Raw genomic sequence first — 23106 nt, 5'->3', positions numbered from 1 at the left:
CATGTATTTATATATTTATAACGGGCTAAAGAAATGGCTGCAGATTTCTCATTCACTGTGTGTAGGAATGTTTGTGAACGACTGCCCCTGCTGCTCGCGCGCACACATACTCACGCGCCCACAAAGCACAGCATAATAATACAAATCTTTTGAGATCAGTCCAAATTAGGACTGCTGTATGTATGCCGACAGGCTCTGACATATCTAGGTTCGTCAGATTTTTTTTTCCTGGAAACAAGACGAGGCACAGTCTCATATTATATTGTGTTACAAGCAGTGGAAACAGCTGGAAGCAGTCTTTTAAAGGTTATTCCCAGGATTAAAAAAAAGAGATTTATTTTGGCTCTCCATTTCTGGATTATTCATCTTCAAGTGATAAAATTTAAATTGGAAAATACGTCTCCAAAGTTATGTAACTTAACCTGTAATGATATCAGCTCTCTGATTGTTCTCTCTGAAATGCATCAGCGCTAATGTAACTGTCTAACAGTCTAATGCTGTTTTAGGTCTCACAGACACAAAGCACTGCCTCAGCAGCACTGGCAGTAGCCAGCCAGCCTAGCCTGCCTCTGTTCGACTCCATCATGCAGCCCCAGGGCCCACTAGCAGCTGAACTGCATTGCATAACAGCTTATTACTCAGAGAGACGAGTGGCTTTAAGTGCAGCAAAATAGAAGAAGCTCTCTCCTCGCTTTCTTATTTTTGTGTGTGTGTGTGTGTCTGTGCAGGTGTGTGTTATTTTTTATGTCTGGCCTCCCCAAAGGACATAACGTCAGTGGCTGGGAGTTAATGGATGGGCGAGTGAGACAAACTTTGTGTATTTAATCACCTGCCTGTCCAGATGCCTCTTGGTTAATTTACAGAATCTGGAGTCAGGCCAAGTGTGTGTTTGTGTGTACGCACATGTGTGTCTGAAGGATGAACTGGATTTATGACAGGTCTGAGTTAAAGTTGATTAAAACAACTAAAGTCACCTTACTGTGGATATTTACCAGCTGCGGATATAACAGAGACAGTGCACAGATTGCTCTGTCATGGTGTAAAGAGAGTTTTGGTGCATTAAAAACAAGGATGCTGACTTTGACTGGCATCTAATCAAAGTTTCCCCTTTCCTTCCACACACAAACAAACCCATACTGTGACACTGTTTGAATCCTGCAGTGTAGCTCTCCCTCTGTCAGCCTGTGTGCTAGCTGAGGTGATGCGCACCCTGCAGGGTGTAGCGTTTCCCTGGTGAAACGGGAGCAGGGGAGCCTGGGTAACCAGACCAAGGCTTTATTCTCTGGCTGGGTGTGGTGCTCAGGAGCAGAGGATCATGGGATCTCTGACCTGGACTGACATCAGCAGCTGTCGTGGAGAAGAGGAAACAGACCATCAGAGACTGCGCGTAGCCTGTGCCAGCGCTGTACTTATAGCAAGCTGTTCCTAATTCACCTTCACATGCCATATCACAGGGACACTTGTTGTTGTCGGGTTTGGCCATGGAGCCAGTAATATTGTTTCAATTCGTGACTCTGTGCTGCACATGTTGTAGGTATTTCTCAAAGGCACAAAGTCAAAGGAGCCCAGTGTCTATTGTTATCGAGTCTTGTCTCATGGCTGATAAGGTCTTTTTGAGGTTAAGGTGTCACAGAAAGAGAAAAGGGAACCCGATTCTCTCCCACACAGTTCTCCTTGGGCTTGCATGTAAATGTAGTTACAGTGTATGTGCTCACTCATGCACATGTAGAACATTAGATCCCCTTCTTGAATCTGGATCTAGGTTAATGGGTTCATCTCTGTTTGCACAGTGAATATCCCACCTTTGGCACACACACAAAGCTCCACTGCAGCACTCTGCTGCATTGTTTGTATGCGTGCTGCCAGTGTGGCAACAGAGAGGGTCCTTTTGGAGTTACTGAGCTTGTCAATGAGCCAGAGAGGTTCAGGGACTTGTTGTATTGGTGTCTGTATAAATTTCACTCAGGGAATGTTGCTGACCTCGACATGTGTGGCTTTCCTGCAGCACTCTTCAGTGGATGGCTTTGTTGAACCCCCAGTCCCCCCGACAAAGTCTGCCAGTCGCCACAGCTTGCCGCGATGCCGCAACTCTTTCACCTCCACTGAAGAGCACCCCCATATTGGCAATTACCGCCTCCTTAAGACCATTGGGAAGGGGAATTTCGCCAAGGTGAAGCTGGCACGACATGTCCTGACTGGACGAGAGGTGAGACAATGCTTTTGTTTCATATTTAAAAAACATTTAGGTGTTACTGTTTTGTCCATGTACAATACAATCTTCATCTCAGCCTCAGTCTTCTATTGCTACACGTGAACAGTTAGAGCTGCAGCTCATTACTACATTCATTATAATTTGAGTTGCAGTTTTACGCATCCACCTGGGTAAGCAAAGTGTAACAGAAAGATGGTGTCATATTTATTTGCTTCATCACCTCTCTCATAAAAAGATTTTTCTCCAGTGGGTGTTTTGCATATGAGATGCTGATTCTGTTCTGACTCTGAGGAGTATGAATGATCTCCCATCATCAAAATACTGTACTTTCCCCATCAGGTCAGGCCAGTCTGTCTCTTTCTGCCTTTCTCAAACACTCCCACAAACACAGTCATACACTGCTGACCTGTCAGAGTGATAGACAGCTTGCTTTGGTGTGTCAGTAATTAAAGCTCCTGTTTCCCTAAGGAGAAAACAATGACCTGCGATCTGTTCACTGTCTCTCACTCAGCAGGACTCGCAGCGCTCACTGACAGCCCTGATCCACCTCAGATATCCTCTCATCTCTGTTTCTTATCCACCTGCATCCTTAAATCCTCTAAGTTTCACATTGGTCATATCAGAGTATGGAGGGCGTCCATATTCTCCGAGGTCATACCAGTAACAGTTTGATCCATTCTGTGTCCTTCCACGCTAATGTTAAACAGCCATATTGGGTATGCTGCCCACTGTTTGCTGAGAAGGTCAGGCGCTGCTGTGTGTGCCTGAGTGCCCTTGCTGGCTCATCAGAATGCAAAGACATGGATCAGAGTGAGTAAGAGAACAGGTGGAAAGAACATAACCCACTAAAAAACTGACTCTATCTGAGCTCGAGTCTGGCAAGCTTCTTACTGACAAACATTTTTCTTACAGCTAAAACAAAAGAAAGTTTTACCTTTGTAGAAAAGCATCAGTGGGAGCTCTGTTGAAGCAGAGCAACAGTCACTTCTAGGTGACAGAGTGTCCTATCTGCTGAAGAGGGCGACTACACACACACACATACACACACACATGCTCAGCTGCACTGATGGAAACATTTGCCTCTACCATATGCCCTCATCTCCTGCCCACTAGGGAAGCGATGGTGCATTATCATTATCAATTTAATTTGTCAAATTTAAGTGAATTTGTATTGTAATGATATGATCGCACCACATTGTTATTTTACTGGATTTGGTTGCTTAAATTGATTATTGCAAAAAAGAGCTCTTGTTTAAAGAATTTATCTGATGTCATGCATATCAGTGGGACATATTCAACTGCTTTGACAATCGATTGGATATTGTAATATAGAGCAGTATTAGAAAAAGTATTGATTAATCTTTCGATTTATGTAAGAATAATCTTAAGATTAATCAATCTATCTGTGAGTATCCAGAAAAGCACTATATAAATCCAATGTATTATTGTTATTATTATTAATCTTAAGATATTTATGGATTTATTAAAGAACTCACTGTTGGAAAGATGGTCTTGTCCCAGAACTGGTCTGTCTGTGCCGTAGAAGATGCAAATACTTTTAAAATTGGTGCTACATGGCCAGAGAAAACAGAGGAGAAGGGCTGTAGCATTCACTTTTGCTCAATAAGTAGAAAACTTACAACCATCAGGTTGCACTGCGAAGCCCCAGACCAATAAACACTCCCACTGGTGGGTGACATGATGCAAGTTGCCTGTCCGAAAACAATATGGCTGCCAGCTGGTAACAAAAGATCTTGTATTACAGTTAAACAGTAAACTAAAATATGTTTCTGAAGACATTTTAAGTGAGGAATAGGCATTACAGTAACAGAACCCTGGTTCATATTTAATGAGCTCTGCCAAATTTTATAGTTTGATCTGCATTTGATCCAAGTTTGAGAGAGAGGGATAATCCTCTTCTGTACTCTTTGTGTCTGTAGTGGCGGCGAGCACACAAACATAAGGAGGTACAATCTGTAGTTCAAGCAGCAGCCATAGAGTCAGAGAAAATGCATCATCTGGCAGATTTTCACTGTCAAACAAGCAGGGAGGTCCGGGTTCTGGTAAGATGGAGGGAAGTTCACCGCAGTTCTTTTACATATACTGCCCATGCTGTTATGATACAAATCTGGCTAACAACTGGCAAAGTATCTCTCTAATCATTGGTCTATATAATGTAAGAAAATAGTTAAAATGCCCATCCAAATTTACTGAAACTCAAGTCGATGTCATTGAATTGCTTGTTTTCTTTGACCAACAAAATATGAAGATTTTCAGTTTATTATCAGAAACAATGCAGAAAAACAGCAAATTTTCACAAGTGAAAAGCTATAACGGGGGAATATTTAATATTTTTTCTGACAAATTCTGATGAAGCAACTATTTTTTAACTATTTTTCTCAATCAAGTTATTGATAAATCAACTGTTTCAGCTGGAATATTGACACATAAAGGGAGTTTGCCTCTGCTTTTCAGTAGCTCTTCATGGCCTCACACAGTGCAGAGAAAAAAATGCACCGTAAGAACCAAATATAGACATACTGTACAGCTAAAGAAAGACAACAGAGCTAAACAAAGACAAGCAAACATGAACATACAGCTGTTATGTGGCAAGTAGGTATGGAAACTGGTGTATATATCTCCTCAAGTCAGTTTTATTTTCACAGCCTCTGAAGTTGCTTTGGAGGATGCAAAAATCTGTGCGACACCTTCTATCTTTAGGCCCTCAACATGAATAAGAAAAAACTCGACTGCAAGTAGATTTTGTACATACAGAGGAGACAGAAATAGACACGTAAAGTATCAATTGTATATGCAGGTTGAGTTGTTACTGCTTACTGGGCTCTGCATAAACTATATGGTAGTGTAAAGAATGCTGGAGTAAATTTTTTATGGGTTAATTATAACTTAGGCTTTATAAAGAGGCACTTTATGTGTATGACAGAAAAATATGTACATTTTTGTACATGTTATTTATATTCTTACAATCTAGCAAAAGTAATAGTTTTCTGTGCAAGAGATATGAGATTATGCTCTGTTACAGTAGTTCCCTTTAGCGCACAGAGATCGTGACCTTGTGGTTGTGTAAAAAGAGCTCAGGGGGAAATAAAAGTGTAGAGGAACATGTGAAGCTCTCCAGCACACAAGTGATGCTGTGACTAAGTTTCCCCTCCCCTGTCCTCTAGCTGAATATTCACGTGTACGTGTTTGAAATGCGCGCGCTATCACAAGACCCGCATGCGGCGAAGAGCATATGGGCCGTGTGTTACGAACGCGCTGAATAATTAACAGTGATGCACGTTGCCCTTCTGTCACTGTGCAACTGAATTATTCACCCTCAAATCCATTAGACAGCGAACACACACACCCACGTGCACACAGACGCTGGCATATGAAGTGTGCTGTCTTCATCAAATCTCTCAATCGGAGAACAAGAAGGGAAATATTGGTTCAGTGTAGAGGAAATGCAATGAATATCTCTGACTAACGCAGAGCTGGAACAATGGAGTGACACACTAGGACAGCTCCGACACCTGCAGGCATACATCGCCTCCACCTGAGTTTTGTCCATGACAGGAGGAAGCAGAAAGGAGGGAAGCGAAGTCTGTCTGTGCACCTGCCCACCTAAGACAGGCTGCAAATAGACACCACCTGCGTACTGCGTGTCTACACACTTTGCAGTCTTTCACTCGGCTCTCTCTTCTCCCTGCTTCGTAGACTCTTTTCCTCTCACAGCCACCACATTGCTGTCATTATGGAGTCTAGTTTACAAGTTTGGTTGAAATTAAATGCCACTTGTATTGTAAGTCTTAGGGAAACCCAGCTTGGGCTGAATAACCTGCATTCTCTCCACTGTGACTCAGCATTTGCTTACTGGTTCTCCCCTTAACAGGCTGCTTGGGATTACAGCCAGAGTCTGCATCCACTGAAGCATGCTTATTAAGCTCTCATAAGGCTGGAGTCACAGTAATGCTGTTATCATAAATTGTAATTAATGCTTTTATTGTATCATTGATCTCCAAAGGCAATTTCTCCCCATCCTCCCTTCCAAAGAAAGGTCAGGGTTACAGTTTCTATGTCTGAATCTTATTGAGCAGTTGAACATACAGAAGGACAGAAGACAATATGAGTAACGTTTACTCAAGTCTGGAATGTGTTCTTGATAGTTTCACAATGCAGACGAGAGAACGAGAGAAAAGGCAGCAATCTGTGGTGCAGTGGCTCCTGATTCAGCTAAAAAACAACAACTAATACATCCTTGAAAAAATAGTTCACCAGGTATTTGTCAAGTTTACAGCTTTGAATCAAGTGTTAGCCTGATTTATTTGCTGTTATTATAAAACATGCTGTCCTTTCTATACTAACAGCAAATATCTATATCAGTAGTTTCTTGTGCTGTGTGTTAGTTGCCAACATGATGATTATAATATAATATAATAATAATTACATAATTAACCATGTCAGTCATTGTATGAATGAAAATCCGTTCAATACCTTGCTCAAGAGCCCTTCATCACAGCCTTTTGGTGGTTATTTAGTTGCTTAGTATTTTATATACACATTGACGATGGAATATTTGGGCAGGTTAAAGGTACCCTGGGGAGTTTCAGCACTATGGAGCTGTTTTTCCTCTCAGTGACTCCCACAACGACACACACATATGCATGACATGATACACAGCCTTCCTGATAATTTCACACTATTCCACAGGTCAAAGGGTGGCGGTAAAACGTCAAGATATGCTGCTACACGCAAGCAAAAGCAGGGAAGACGGAGACCGCTATCTTGTATCATAGATGTAAATATGCTTGATTTAAAGTGCTTTAAAAAAATCAGCTATACAGTTTGTTTTATGAGGTTGGAAATTCATTAAACACATTTGTTAGGGCTTAAAGATGCAGTCGGGGATTCTAATCATACACACATTTTGTCAGATTCAGCTAATATGACCTCACAGTCCGCTAGCTGTCAGTTCTGTGTGCGCTGAAAATAAATCTGATGTTCGTACACAGCCCTGGCTCTGTAAATGGGGAACAAATAAAGCCGCTCAGGCTGAGCCACACAACACTACACCAGCTACTCCTTCTCTTCCCGTCCGAGGTCATGAGGAGCGGAGCCACACCACGATAGTAATGAAACTTAAATTGCATCGCAGATATTACTGGAGCTTCTGAAGGAGCACTTAAGGGAGGGGTCTGTTTGTTCGGGTGTTGAGTTCATATATGAACAGTCTTTCAGAATTGCTGACTCGGTCTGTAAGGATAAACACAATGAGACATGAATAACCCATTTATGATCAGGTTTATGGACTATATGTTTGAGCATGTAAACACCATATACGTTTATGAGAAACCTGAATATGCTAGATGGAGTACTCTGACAGAAACTAGGGGAATATGAATAACCTGATTTCTCTGTACTCATGTAAACATCATATTCTGAATATGATCACAACTGCGATAAACCTCATCAACAGGTTATTCATGTCCATGTAACTGCACTGAGTGTGTTTTGATGAATAACACGTAATGTAAACTTAACAGTTTGTTTACAAGAAAACTCAACAGGCTACATTTTAAAATAAGAAATGAACATGCTTTAACTCACTTGTTATGCAAATATTAAAATCTCAGCCACTCTTGTACCTGGTTAGCATCATCATCTTTTTGATTGGGAGCATGTTAGCATTCTGAGATTCGCATTTAGCTCAAAGCACTGCAGTGGTTAAGTACAGAGTGACTTGCATGACTTAGTTGCTCATGTATTTCAGCTGTAAGTTAGATCAAGGAACAATAGTGTCTCATTACATCAACACCACACTCAAGAACATTTAGTAACATGCTGGTGTTTTGGGGTATATATCACTTGCAATACTTAAAACATGGTAAGAATCATTATGTAAACAATTTCATTGGAGCTGTGTTACTGTAAAACAGCTTGGATTGTTTACTTCCTGTCAGCTGCTGCCATTATAACAAACATTACAACAGAGAATAAACACCCAACACATTTAAAAATGTATAACACTGTGAAATGGTCTGTAAGGACACAGTTGAAGAGTCTAAACTCCCCTTGAGGCCCATACAGGCCTTGCAGCTCCTAAGTGTTTTGAACCAACTTTGTCGGCCTTCCTCAGAGCCCGGCGCTCTCTTTAGCAGGGCTGAAAAAGTCTTGTGGTAATTGCCTTGTGGTTCGACCACAGACTGGTGACATTTGTATTTATTCAGCCAATCTTAAGGCTGTGTAATAAAACTATAATTATTATGGAACTATTTTGTGCAACAACAAAAGGCCATGTGTTTTATTTCAGTGTAATTACATTATATTGTAAAACTGCTCCGTGCATCACTTATCAGCATAATGTATGGGTTTACTGGTGGTGAGTCTGCAGTGTGGCTCAGCTAGTTGCACTGTGAAAGCTGCTGAGCTCTCAGAAAGTGAGGGGAGCAGGTCTGTTTCAGTGTGCACTTTGGGGTGATTATTGAGATGGATGGTTCAGACTGCTGCCTAGCAAGATCTGCCGTGCCAACAGTAGATCACCGACCTGCAGAGTCGTATATGCCAACTCCAGCCTGGCTGCCACACAGGGACAGTTGGACAGACTGTCTGCGGATACATTTACATATACTGAAAGGCTCCTGTGTGCAGTGGGTCTTATTTTATATTCACCATCATCAACAAATGCATCTGTTTTTTTATCCCTGCCAATCCAAGCTTCATCTCTGCACAAATTACTAAACAGAAGAGCTTTAAGGTGTGTTCAGATTAAACCGATTTCAGCGGTGACATGTTTTGACAAAGCCGCCTCACAGCGGAATAGTGAAATAATGAGGATACTAGTTCATTGCAACACAAGCTTTCATTGTACAACCAAAACACAAATACAAAACTAGAATTAGTTTTGACATCTTGTTTATCTTTTATCTCTACATCCCACTCTCTCTCCCCCCTCTGCCTTTCTTCCTCTGTCTTCCTGTCTTTTCTCTCTCTAGGTGGCGGTGAAGATTATAGACAAAACTCAGCTGAATCCCACCAGTCTACAGAAGGTGAGTGTGTGTTTTTATGGCCACATGGTAACATTAATGTCTTGGTTACAGCGCTCATGGCTTTTCCATTAGTCATTTCTGAGTTGTAACCACTCTGCTTTTTTGCTCTTTGAACTCAGGATGTGCTGTTTTACATAATGTAATCAGATGTAGTCAGGAGAGACCACAAGGCTTGTTTAATCCACCCCCCCTCCCTCTTTTGACTTTCTGCTGGTATGTGGTTAGGAGCAGCTAAAAATACCCCTGCCTGCCTGTTTGTTTGTCACTTACCCTTGTTTAGCAGTCATAACCAATTACAAGGAAGGGTTTGGGACCGTTTCCTGATTACTAAGTCCAAATCCAGCTCTTTCTGCTGATTAAACACACTCTCACACACACATTCATACAACCCTCATGGTAGATTACACCCTGTGGAAGAAACACAGGCTCTGCTACAGTAAGCATCACCTACTGTGAGTCTCACAATAATGCAGGTGGCCAGGATTTCTTTTCGGTGGTCATCATGGCGTTATTGTAACAAAAGGTCATCGTGCCTTTGAGGTGGTGGACTCTTCCTATAGATACAGTTGGTGTCTAGTTATAGCAAGAGGGCATGGTGAGGGCAGAGTCAGCGAGGGGGAAACAGTCCTTTCCCCCAGACTGTAAATGTAAATGCTTACATAAGAGACACTATTACATTTACTTTAAATATGATTAATTAAACTTACCATAATATTCATATCCCACAGCCATTAACGCCGTGATGTAATACTTTTAGTGAATTCCAAGCACGATTTGAGACAGTATAGCAGCGCTAACGTTACTCAAAACCATTGGCCTATGTTTTGACAGTGTGCAAGAGGTTTTTGAATTTTTGGAAAAGGGCCCCCTAATGGTCACCCATATTGGCAACTTATGGATACTCACTGGATACTGTTAGTTAGGACGGTCAGCTAGCCACCTGTAACTGTCATATATATGTTAGGTGTATCGGTCAACACCATGAAATGTGTGTACCCTTCTGGTCACCAGAAACAAATAAAAAAGAAAGAGGAGGAGGAAAAACAACATCAGGAGTGTTGGGGGCTCTGATGTGCTTCTTTGGGTCTAGGATCGCCACTGACGACGTGTTGTAACATTATCACACAACCTCAAGAACTACAGGTCCTTGGAGGCTCACAACTTTTCTACCAGTGGCAAAACAATCAAACACTATTTGGATACAGCGTTAAATTCTTTTTGTTCAACCAGAAACAGCCTGGAAATGACCATCGCCAATTCCACCAGACTCCCTTTAAATAAACAGTAATTCTTGTGTGTACAGAGCCAGCATATTTTCTCATCTAACTGGGAGAATTAGGAGTTTATTTAACCAAACCAGAGTTGGGGAATGTTAAAACAGTGGAAAGTTGAACCAAGATGGTTTATGTAAGTTTTCTTTTGTTTCTCTCTACTTTGAATGGAGTGTGTTTTACAATGATAAAATTACTGTTTATTTAATGGGAGTCTGGTGGGTTTGGGAATAATGAATTTGGGGCTGTTTCTGGTTAAACAAAAATGATCTTACTCTCTATAAAAATGTCTATCTCTGTAGGGATCCTTTCTATAATCTTGTCAGACACTTATAATAACAATCTGAGCCTGTCAGTGACAAAAACACACTTAGTGGATGTAAATTGGTGGTGCGAACATGCTATAAGTGTTTGCATTTGTAGCCTGGCCCTGCTGGCAGCAGCACTGTTGCTTAATACAGGACCAGTTTAAAAAAATGTTATTACCATTAGTGAGTTCAGGTTGGAAAATACCCTCTAACTACTTTACGTGCAGCAAGCCACACAGCAACTCCTCATTATGCCAGCAAAGGCTTTGTTTTCCCTCTCAGCCCTAAAATAATGTGACGTTTTCTGGACGTTCCCATAAAAACTGACTGTATTTAATGTTTATATTTTTTTATGTTTTAAAGGTCTGTTGTTACTTAGCTTTTGTTTGTTATTTACACTTTTTATGGGCTTATTTGTAACAGTTTCATGCCAGTAAAGGTATATTTGTGACTTTGCCCCGTGAATGGTGCTGTATTACATAAACTCTACTTACTTACTTATTTACTTACTTGTGTTTCTCACCATAGCTACTCTTTTAATTTTGGTGTTTTGCAAAGGATGAACAAATTGCTAAGCAACCACTGCGGTGACTCATTAGACTGTAATAAAGGACCATTATAACCACCACACCTACATAAATGGCAGCTGATGCCTTGATGGACCTCTTGTGCTCTATTGCTCTGCAAGCCACCAGGGTGAGAAAATATTGCTGCAGTGAGCAGTCTTAATGACAAAATAATAACAACAATTAGCTTCCCAAAATGTCTGCCATCCCACACTGGTATGAGTGGAGTGAACTTAATGAGTGTTATTGGAGGAAATGAAGTCTGTGCTTCTCAAACAGAGTGTAATTGTGAGAAGGCTAATGTGAGACAAATGACATATTTAGTTCTTGCCTTCAATCCTACTTGTAGATCTGTAAAACAAAACTATCGGGGCATTTCTGGCCTGATTCTGCACCCGACATTGTTTTCCACGAGCAAATCTGTAATTGTCTTGGATCTTAATGGGATCCGGCTGCAATTCTTTAGCCAATCAGTGCAAAGACGCCGAGAGAATTTCAAGCTCAGAGTTCTGTACTCATCTAATCTGACTGAGATAAATTTCATTGTGTGAGCTCTTTTGTCCAACAGCCTATTGTGTAGTTTCTAATCTGCACACGCACAGTGGAGTAATGAACATTTAGAGGCATTGTGTGTGTGTGTGTGTGTGTGTGTGTGTGTGGCATTAAGATTCTGCACATGAAATGACTTCACCGACTTGGGTCTCGTCTAGGTCATGAGTGGTTACACACAGTTGGGTCGGGTTGTCCGCTGCCTGGTGATGGGCAGTGGAGACGTATCATGTGAGACTGTAGACCAATCAGGATCTCTGTGATCAATTATTCAGTGAGCCTTTCAGATGTCAGCTGCAGTAGACCTGAGAGTGTCAATATGGAGAAGTCTTACGGCTTTTCATGGGGGATGAGCTATTATTGATGTAACAGCATGGATGCACAGTGATGTTTTTATCTGTGTGTACACATGAATTCATGTGTCAAATTCATTGTGTGTTTGTGTGTCTGTACCTGAGTGCATACACATGTTTATGTCCATATGGTGCTTCTATGTATAGTTTAATGTCCTCGGCTCTGTGCTATAGATTGCCATAGAGTAGAGTCCCATCTGCAATGCAGAAGCTGGTCTTATAATGCAGCAGTCGTCTCCTGGATTGAATCGATTGTCTCATTGACTCAGAGCATCCTGTGCTTTACTTGTGAAAGCTCTACTATGGATGCATTAAAGGGAACATCCACGTTAATGCAGTTTTGCTTGGTTACTTTTGTGATATTGGAGTGGATGAATAATACCTGGGAAAAGTGCAGTCAGTCACTGGTTTCTCATCCCTTGCGTTTGCTGCTGGCTGGCTAGATATTTGCAGTTAATGGCAGTGAGTTTCAGATTGGAATGCTAGAATAAAAAACTAAAAAAGGAGGACAAGAATTTAAAACCTCTGCCCAAATTATAGGAGCTGTATATGACAGTCAGAGCAGTAATATATATCAGCAAACAACTATTTGGTATGTAAAAATATAGTGAAGTAATGACATCCTGCGCAGAGAATGAAGTCACGCTCCCTCTGTGTGTCAAAATGTGAGCTTCTCTGTTTTTTGTTGTGGTAGATGGTCCGGCCACGTATACTATGCATGTTAGTGCATGTTAGTCCGTGTGTGTATCCACTGGCTTGCTATTCACCACAGCTCTAAACTTCTGATAACTCTGTCCCAACTTACACCATTGTTGCAGAAGCGTAACGCCCACCTGTTAGCTCTCTTGACACTGTTGATAGTGCTGCTCCCATGTTAGCATTGTTAGCTGCTAGCCATCTCTGCCACCTCCATTGTTGAGGGCCATGTGCAGCAACATATTCTCATAAAACGGTTTGAATGATATCCTACGAAAATGCAGGTACAACAGTTTGTATGATATCCTACGATTAGCGCTCCCAGGAATAGCACTATGTCCTTAAGATAGGGTGATGTAATTAATGTAAAGTTACGGAGGTTAGGTTTAGGCAATTAAAATTACTGTGGTTAGTTGTAGGCAAAGAAACATAGTGAGGACATACCTTAAGATGACTCAGAGTCTCACAGTTACAAGCACACATCGGGAAAGTCCTGAGGGAAAGTCAGAGTTTTTGTGACCCATCCACCACGCCAACCTGCCTCTTTCTAAGGCCGCTCGAGACTCCTCCTTTGCTTACTTCCTTCAGCGCACTGGTCTCATGATCACAGTCTTTCAAAATATGTGGGATATGTACAAATTTTGGTGCATTGCTTTTTGTAGGAAAATGTACAAACAGTTTATGACAACAGCCTAGTGTGCAGACAACATGAATCAGACTCTGAATGTCATATAGAGCTCCTTAACAAACAGATTTAGGAATCTACAGAAGCACTGTGGATAATTTTACCCTCCAATAAACGTCAAAACATTAAAATCGTTAAAAAAAAAAAAATCTTTAAATATAATAAATATCCTCCTTTTTAATTGGAACATCCTACTTGGCACTGTTTTCAAATTTAGTGTCCAGTGATGTTAACGTCTCTCACTGACGTCAGAGCTTTTGCTTTGGCTTCTTGTTTTGTTCATGTTGAGAAGTCTAGACTGAATTTCACTACGTTCCCTGAGGGTGTCATGGGCTGCTCTGCTTGTCCTGTTCCCATTGTGACCTCACCCTGGGAAAGTGGCGAGAAGATTTAATAATGAACAGATGTAAAATACATCCATCACAAATTCTGTCTCAGGAGGGATATTTCCCTCTCTCACATCCATGACACAGTAGTCACAGTAGCAAAGTTATTATAGTTATTCAATTGTTTTATTTTTACTTTGTTTTTAATTTTTGTTTTCAATACAGTTTAGTTTCTAGTTGTATATATTTTATTATAATTAGTTTTGTAAGTACCTAAAATTATTTGTTAGTTTTTCTTTTTTTTTTTCAGTTCACTAAAATGTTTTTTTTTTTTCTCACATCTAGTTTATAATTTTTGTTAACTATAATAACATTGCATAGTAGTTCTGCAACACAGTTTCTTGGACAATAAATTGATCATACCACAGTCTTTATTTTCGTGGTTAAAACGCCATTCTGTGTAGCTGAGCAGGCTATTTCTAGAGATGGATATAAACAGCAGACGGTCGTAATTATTGATTCCGTGACTCAGGCTTTTTACATGCATGAGGAGCAGAGGTTGAAGGATCCTCTGGTGCATCTGAAAACCTGGTGTCTGAGCTGACCTTGTGTCCTTCTTTTGCTCTGCATTTCATACTGAGTTTAAACCCGGGGAAGAATTGAACCATGCATACAATTCAGTGTCAGCTACACTTCTGTTTTTTATTTGCGATCCTGTTTGTTTGTCGGTGTGGGTGAGCGAGGTTTCAGAGGTCTGATCTGGCCACATCACTCCTCCACTCACTGTTAGCGGCGACTCTTTCATGTCAGCCCGTCAAAATGCCACTGATCTCTCTCTTTTTATGGTCTCAGAGGAGCCAGGCTGTGGGCACACCATCTGGCACTGTAGGCACAGCCAGCGCTCTGGCAGATCCTATACACACAGACACAGACCCACACAAGCCTGCATGACACATGCAGACATACGCAGGAGATCCTTTGGTTTATGCAGAAAGCTCGGGCTGGCAGAACCTCTGTTTTTCTGTGTTTCAGTCACATTTGGCGACATTTCAAACACATGCATGCATTCCTCCACCTGTGTGCAGACTCATACAGACATGCAAACATCCTCTAACTTATCTCAGAGTAGGATTTAGAGCTGGGTCCACCTTTCGGAGACGAAGAGATAAAGTCCTTCTTAAAATCTCTGTTTTTATTCTCTTGATCTTATCTTTGTCAGTCTGGTGTTTCTCTCCGATTATTTGGTTTGAAATGAAGCTAACAGAGCCCAGAGTGAGTCAGGAGACCAGAATGAAGCTCTGGTTTGTTCCTTTATGGCCCAGTGGCGCTCTCTGCCCTGGTGTGACTTTGTGGTGGTTTCAGTGTAACAGGAAATGAGGTCAGCTGAGCTTCCAAAGCACCTCCTTGGATCCGCCACAGGAAATGCATCACATGTCATCTGCGGCCGGGGATGTTGACGTTGTCAGGGTTTTGAGGCATTTTAGCCCTAAAATAGGCCTCACCGTTAATCCCCTCTCTTACTGAGCGAACACTGCTCTCATCCCACCATCCCATCACTCTCTGTCTCGTTCTAATCTGTAAATAAGAGTTTTCATCGCTTCAACAATGACAACATCTATGAAATATTAAAGGTTATATAATCGACCAGTCCGACATGATAGATGCGCTGTTCCAGACAAAATTAAAGCCTGTGCTGTTAAAATGCAATACACATTTGGAAAAGGTAGAGCCGTTTGGTTTGTGACGCAAAACAAGCCACAGAGAGTGAAGAGAGTAAATGAGGCGACACAAACACTGGCAGCTTCTCTGAAAATTAAAATCTCTGTGTTTTTCGCCGTGGCTCAGAGCCACAGTGCTCACCCTCTGTCTCACTATCTCATATCTGAGTGTGACGGTGTGATGTTTTCTGGGTTTTAAGGCAGTCAGAACAACATACTCTGACTCTGTTTGTGTATTTTTTCTCTGCCAGTTGCAAAGAGCCCACTGTGGGGTCAAGCTCTCTTAATGGCTGTTGTTTATGTCTGTCTTTCGCCTGCCACTCTGCATTAGCCAATGAAATGCTGTGGAGCCCATGGGCTACAGGAGCTTTGGTCTTGTTCAGATGAGTGGAATGTGATTGGACAGACAGCACTGTTGTCCGAGGTGAATCATGACACAAATCAAATGTTGAGGCTGCTAAGATATATATAAATTTACATGTTATTGATGTATGTTTTCAGCGCAGTCATGGCTTTGATTGAGAGTTAAAATGGACTTCTTGGTAAAAGTAAAGTTTTGGATAATGACAGTGAGTTGGGACATCTTTGCAGGAGCAGAGGGAGATAGAGACAGTGGGGTTATTTTCAGCAGGAGTTGAGGGCAGGACAGGACAGTTTGTCCGAATGTCAGTGACACTTTTGATCCCTATGTGTGTTTGTCTATCTGTCCCTGACTGTCTTCCTTTGACAAACAGCAAGCAGTGGTTATTTACTGATACGCGGCTTCGAAGTATTGTTTGTGCATAAGAAAACATGCACGTACACACACTCATTAGAGGGATGAGGGCTTGCAGGCTTCTCGTCCTATCAATAATCTCCATGTTGAATGAGCAGCTGTGCTGCTGTGACTGAAATAGTCCAGCCAGTTCCTGTAAGTGTTCCCAGTCTGATATCTGCTGTTCTGCTCCTTCTGCATGGGGACGCTGCTGTAATTAAGGCTAGTTTGGGAGTCTGGGTGCCCCTGGGTGGCTGGAAGTAGGTCACTGGCACAGACTACTGAGATTCAGGCGCATTAGAAACGGTGTGTTTTCATGTTTGTGATACACATTTTGCTTTTGCTGCTATTCTTGTAATCATTTTCCTCAATCACTGCTTCGATTCATCATCTGAATCGACCATTTTGATTCATTTTGGTTTGAAAGCAAATCATTTCGCCTCAAAGGAAGTTGGCTCAAATATTCAGTTTTCGCTCACCTTAAAGAACCACCTTAAAAATTGCTTTATGCCACACTGTGGCTCCCCTGTGTGCCTGTAGATATTATTGATATTAATACCAGGCTGGATCAAATATCCCAAACTCATTATCTTCTGTCAGCCTCCATGGTGGCTACATCCCTATTGAGCTTTTATTGACGGGGCTGTTTGTTGTTGTCGTTTTCCACCGCTCTTCTCAGATTTGTTCTAATTTTTTTTTCCAAGTGGCTGCACGCGTGCTTCCCATGTGAAGGGCTTTAGGGCAGTGACGCAAACAGGAGAGAGAGAGAGACAGAGAGACAGGGGGGAAGAGGCAGAGAGAGGAAGAGATGAGAGATGGAGATACAACAGTGACTCTTCAGTCCATCGCTCATTCAGAATAATAAAGAAGTCCTGTCTTGACGGATTCGTCATATGTGAAAGCACGTGAGGGTATGGATGCATATCTGAGGCTGTGACTTTTGTGTTGATTCTCGTGTACTACGGGACATTTTCTGGTTATTGTGTCACTGTGTTTCCACTCTAATTGATGTTGTTACCATGGGGGAACCTCTCAGGCCAACATAGCAGCTGATGAATATGGAACAGGGTTTGCCACACAGGAGAAGCTCGCTATTCTGAGCCACTCAGGAATTGAAGACTTATGTTGACAAAAACACGGTGCCATAACAAATTCTATCTATGAAATCTGCATGCAGGCACATTCCCTTGAAATGTCAAATATAAAAACAGATTATTTTATTAATCCTAAATGGGAATTGCAGCAGACAAAGAGGGCTGTACTGAAGAGTAAAAAGATTTCTTTACAATGACATTCGAATTCTAGATTGACATCCAAATGCTGCAGAGCCTTTTTTTCTTCATGTTTCTACATTGCTTTTAAACCTGATATCTGTACAATTGCAGATTAAGATTAGGCTATACTAATTTTATGAGTAGTAGTAGTAGTAGTTTGAGGGGAGGCTGATTGTTTCCAACTTGTGATCCAAACTTTGCCAGATACTCCAGAGTATTGTAAAGTTCAAAAGTCAAAATTTATTGAAAAAAACATATTATGTAATAATTTCCAAAATTCTCAACATTTATTTTTGCTAATAAAAAATTCTCCTTCAATATATATTTGTTGCCATTTAGGCTTTGAAAAAAACATTTTCACTGCAATCAAAAGACTGTTTGCTCTCCCTCTTGCCACACACAAAGGGAGGCACGCACCTGAATTTTAACAGGGTGGTATAGAGTGCCCCAAGAGTGAGTCTTAAAACCTCAAAATGAGGTTGCATTTTACCACTCACGCTTCCCTCGTCTCAGAGTCAATGAGCTTTCTGAATGTGTTTTTAGTTAGATGTCTGAAATGAGGCCTTTGTTTAACACAAGCTTAAGAGACTTTCATGTTTTGTTCTATGACATAAAATACATCAGTAAATGCCTTTGAACTTTGAGGCTTCTGTATGTCTTAAAAAGGTGGTCGCCAACAGGTGGCTAAATGAGACTACAGAACATCATCACACTGAGCTACGCTGAACACGACTTTATAGTCTTGTTATTGTGACATTAGGCCATGCTACAGTCTGTTTGGTAGGCTAATGTTAGCTTTTAATTTTGCCGATTGCATTCAGGCTTCAATAATCATGAAAGTAGTGTTCATTTGTAAAGATTATCTTGCTGAACAAAACATCTAAGTATCATAAACATTTGTTTGCCACAGAGATTATTGTCTAGCCTGGAAATCCAGATCCAAATCTAGAAAGATTTGGGGTCTGGCTGTGAGTAATGAAAATGGCCCAACTCGAGGGGCGGCACCAAGCATGCATTTGTAAATATCACTGCATGCAATTGGATAACACTATGACCAATCAGAACAATACACAGGGTGACGTATCCAGAGCTTAGCTACCAGCGGAGCTAACTGGTAGATTAGACTCTTGCCGTATCCGGTTGGCAAAACAGCAAAAACGTCCTTCTTGCAAAGGAAAGATTTGAGCGCCGTCTTCTGTTCCTCTTTTGGAGAAAAAGCCAAGTCTAGCTTGTTCATTGTAGTGGCCAAAGCCGTTTCAAACAACTGGTGTTCATCCGTAGCCATCTTGCAATGTTTACTGACTGATTCCGGACTTCGTCGTTGCAGCGCTGTCGTCATCTGTTTAGCTCGCCTCTGGCCCGCCTATATCAGATACACCGATGTGATTGGTGCAGCTCGGCTCCAACGGCATGGGTAATGAGCATCATTACTGATTGCCAGAGTGACTCGCTGAGCAAATTCAAATTGTGCTCTCGCGAGAACTCTGGATTTCCAGGGTAATTATTGTCAGCAATAACCTAAAATCCAGTAGAAAAATCCCATAGACTTTTTGACGAACCAGTCAACCAGTGTGATGCTAACTTCCGCAACAGCCGACAGAAAAACATCATCCTTTGGACACTCTGTTTACTCTGCTGACAAAACTGACGAGTTATATTTATTAAACAAGGTTGATTCTCTTTTTTAGGTTGATGATGTCATAAATATAGCGACAGACATTCAAAGCTTCATTTGGAAACTTCAATAGCTTTAAATGTTAATGTTAAAAAGGACATTCAGTATGGCCCTACAGACAACTCACCACCCATTAGAGTCATGACACTGTCAAAGGAGTAGAAATAATTACTGTGATAGCCTACTGTACTCTCAGTCTATAAATATACAATGATAGTGCCTCATAATATACTATACATGGTTAGTGTGTGTACAGCGTATTACATATACTGTTAAAATTAACCGCATGGTCTTATTGAGAGGAAGCTGTGCACAACTGACGTCTGTTTCCTCAAACTCTGACAGTATTTGGTTTGTACATAGAGGAACCTCTTCAAACATTAGGCTATATGCATTTATAATATAGTCTCATTTAAAGGGTAAGGCTGGCAAATGTTTATATTTTTTACAAATCCCATGAAAAGACCCAAACTGTTGTTTAGTATTCAGGTATTTGGTTGGATGACATCAAAAAATGATAGTGAAAATCCTCTTTTGAAGAAGTTGAAATTAAGGATTGGCTTGTATTTTTGAAGTTAGGCTTGTTTTAACTTGTTAGCCAGGAAAAGAAAAACAGGCTACCTATTAACTGCTTTGGACTCCTGTGATGATGTGTGCATGCATGCTGCCTCTTGTCCACTCCACCTTTTAGATTCTGTACACCACAAAACCTGCTCTGGTTCCCATACTCATCATCGTACACTTTATGATTGGTAGTCTGGTTGTCACTAAGTCTACGGACAAAATTTTATGTGTACTTCATGTCTCCTGATGCAGACCTCCAGCAGTCTTCAGTTTCATTACACCAGGTGGCTTTCTTACCAGGTTTAAAGGGTTTGGACTGAGCTGTGATAAAAAGCGTTCTCCTACTTTGTTCCCTGGACTTTGAATAATCTGCAGAGCATACTATCTACCACTTTAATAATCTAGTCCCCTTGGAAAAAATCAAAGCCATGTTAAAAGTCCATGTAACTAAGAAATGCAGCTGCTTTATTTGAGCAGGTGTTAGACTCTTTTTGTTTATTTGATAATTGTATTTCCTGTCTATCGTGTTTCGTTTCTCTTGAAACTGTAACTGCTTTGCTGTTTTGGCCGGGTCTCCCTTAGAAAAGAGATTTCCATCTCAAGAGATTTCCTGGTTTAATAAAGGTTAAAGGGACAGTTCGCCCCAAAATCAAAAGACATTTTTCAGACAGACACACAAACACAAGACTTTAGAAAAACTCAACAGCAATGTCTCTCTCCAGAAATTTTGAACCAGTTATTCAAGATAAGCCACAGACTTTGTTGTGAGCAGTTTCATGTAGGAACTCATTTCTTTCTAAGGGACTACACCCGCTAGCTGTATCACCACGCAGAAGGAATCGTACATCTACTCATGGACAAGAGACCCATGCTCGTGACAGTATGAGTGCTGGGATAGCTGTAACATTAGCTAGCTCATTAGCTAGCTCAGTGTTGCTAGGTGAGCTAGCAGTAGATGCACGCTTCCTTCTTTGTGGTGATGCAGTTGAGGGGTGTAGTTCAGTAGAAAAAAATAGTTCCTACATGAAACTGCTCACAACACAGTCTGTGGATTATCTTGAGTAACTGCTTCATGAATTCTAGAAAGAGACATTGCTGTGAAGTTTTTCGAATGAATGGTTTTGGCACTTTGAGAAAGCAGACATTTCTACGGCTGATATCTCCAACACTTAGCAACTCATACCAAAACACTCTAGACTGATAAATAGCACTACAGGTACAGGACGAAGACCATGTTTTTTTTTTTATTTTGGAGTGAACTGTCCTTTGAATTAAAAAACAAATGAATAAAAACTAACAATGTGTGAATCCATCTCTCAGTAAATATTGATTGTTAGTTCTGTCAGTGGCACTTCGATTTAATGTCTCTCAGACATGTAAATCAAAATTGAAAAAGCGCCCAAACAAGCTGGGCACTGTAGATTGTAGCAAACGTTGTTCAAACAAGAGTAAATAGAGCATTTGTTGTTCAGCTGCAGATTAGTACACATTTGGTGCTCTGGAGAGTGAGTACTTACAGCAGTTGGACAGTGTATGTGGGAGTCAGAAATTCAAAATAAACTACAGTGCCCATGTTCATTGTATGAAGGCAGATGTCAGCCAGTGCAACAGCGTGGCTCACTGTTTCTAATCGTGTTAGGACTACAACGGAGCTCTATGGCACTGAAGAATAAGCTAAATCAGGCTTTGGCCACTCAGACAATACTTGTTAGTAGGAAAAAAAATCTTTGTTTTCGTGCTCTTGTCTTTTTCTGGGATGTTTTGACAATAAGAAAAATATAGAAGCCCTCTTCTTTAGGCCCTCTGCAGCAGTTGGCTGTACGCTGTGTGTGTGTGTGTGTGTGTGTGTGTGTGTGTGTGTGTGTGTGTGTGTGTGTGTGTGTGTGTGTGTGTGTGCGGGGTCTAATGAGATGAGAGGTGTCAGAAGGAAAGAAAAAGAGAGGCAGAAGAGCAAGTAGAGACAGAGAAAAGAATTAGAGTGAGAGGGAGTACCTGCATGTTGTTGAACCAGACTGTAGCTGAGAGGTCCCACAGAGTCGGGCCTGCTCACACTGGTATAATGGCTGTGTTTGATGACCTAGAAACATAGACTATCCCAGCACTTATGTAAGACCTAAAAGGCCATTAGAAAAGCTGCACGCACACACAGGCATATACACATGCATACACACCACCACAGCGTCCATTCTCATTTTTTTTAATTTGACATGTTCGATAACGACATGTAAAGTCAGTGTTCTCGTTTTGACACAGGCAGGAGATCAAAGCAGCATCACTCAGGAGCTTTTTGCTTAATAATCAAAGTGGTCAGCAAACAGCAAAATCTGTGTTGGGTCTCAGGTAGCAGTCGATGCTGAGTCCCAGTCGAGCGAGTGTTGAAATTTAACACTCAAACACAGCCTCAGCATGACTGGGAATCAGCAGAATGTAAATGATTCAACAGCACCTCTAAGTGGCTGCATGAGCTCGTCTGACATAAACAGCGGCACAGAGAGCGAGGAGACACAGTTTTAAATGATTATAACTCTGAGTTGTCTCCTTTCTGACTCCGCACTCAGCTGTTATACATGCTGCTTGGAGAAAATAGAGTGGAGGATGTGATTTTCCTTTTAGGGGTTTGTCAGAAGACTGGGTAGAAACTTTTCCCATCTGCAGGACAGAGAGTCTTATCATAATAAATCTTGTAAGGGAGCTCAAATTCTGCTTTGTTCTCTGGAACAGCAGGACTAAAGCATCAATATGATTTTGCTGCTTTTCCGAAAAAATAATCAGATTGTGATTATTTTTACTGATTATTACAACTGCGATATGATTTATGATTTTAGCAAGAATGATAAGTCTTACATCATTATTCTCATTTCCATTGAAAAATATACTAAAATGATCATGGTGTGTCTTTTGCGGGGATCTGTATGAGGGGTAGGAATCACCAGGGGATCCATGATACGACTTTATCACAGTACCATACTATTACTATTTAAAATATGTTGCAATACGCTGAGACTGCAGTGTGTCAGCGTGGTTATAATTCTGGTCCTTATCTGTGTAGGGCAGGGTTTAGTGCAACGTTTTGGCTGCATCAGTCATATTGCTTCACACAGCAGAGAAG

General features: G+C 41.2%; 1 protein-coding gene across 2 annotated transcripts in view; it reads left to right on the top strand.

The window, feature by feature from the left end:
- Nucleotides 1-23106, top strand: part of LOC125903443 (serine/threonine-protein kinase MARK1-like) — a 40602-nt gene that overhangs the window by 995 nt on the left and 16501 nt on the right. For both annotated transcript variants that reach the window (XM_049600378.1, XM_049600379.1), the window contains exons 2-3: nucleotides 2006-2206; nucleotides 9205-9258. In XM_049600378.1, coding sequence (XP_049456335.1) covers nucleotides 2006-2206; nucleotides 9205-9258 — 255 coding nt within the window. The remainder of the gene's footprint in view (nucleotides 1-2005; nucleotides 2207-9204; nucleotides 9259-23106) is intronic.

The sequence above is a fragment of the Epinephelus fuscoguttatus genome, linkage group LG16 (assembly GCF_011397635.1).
Source record: "Epinephelus fuscoguttatus linkage group LG16, E.fuscoguttatus.final_Chr_v1".
Taxonomy (NCBI): domain Eukaryota; kingdom Metazoa; phylum Chordata; class Actinopteri; order Perciformes; family Serranidae; genus Epinephelus; species Epinephelus fuscoguttatus.
The sequence above is the reverse complement of the archived record's forward strand: the minus strand, read 5'-3'. Positions and strand labels throughout refer to the sequence as shown.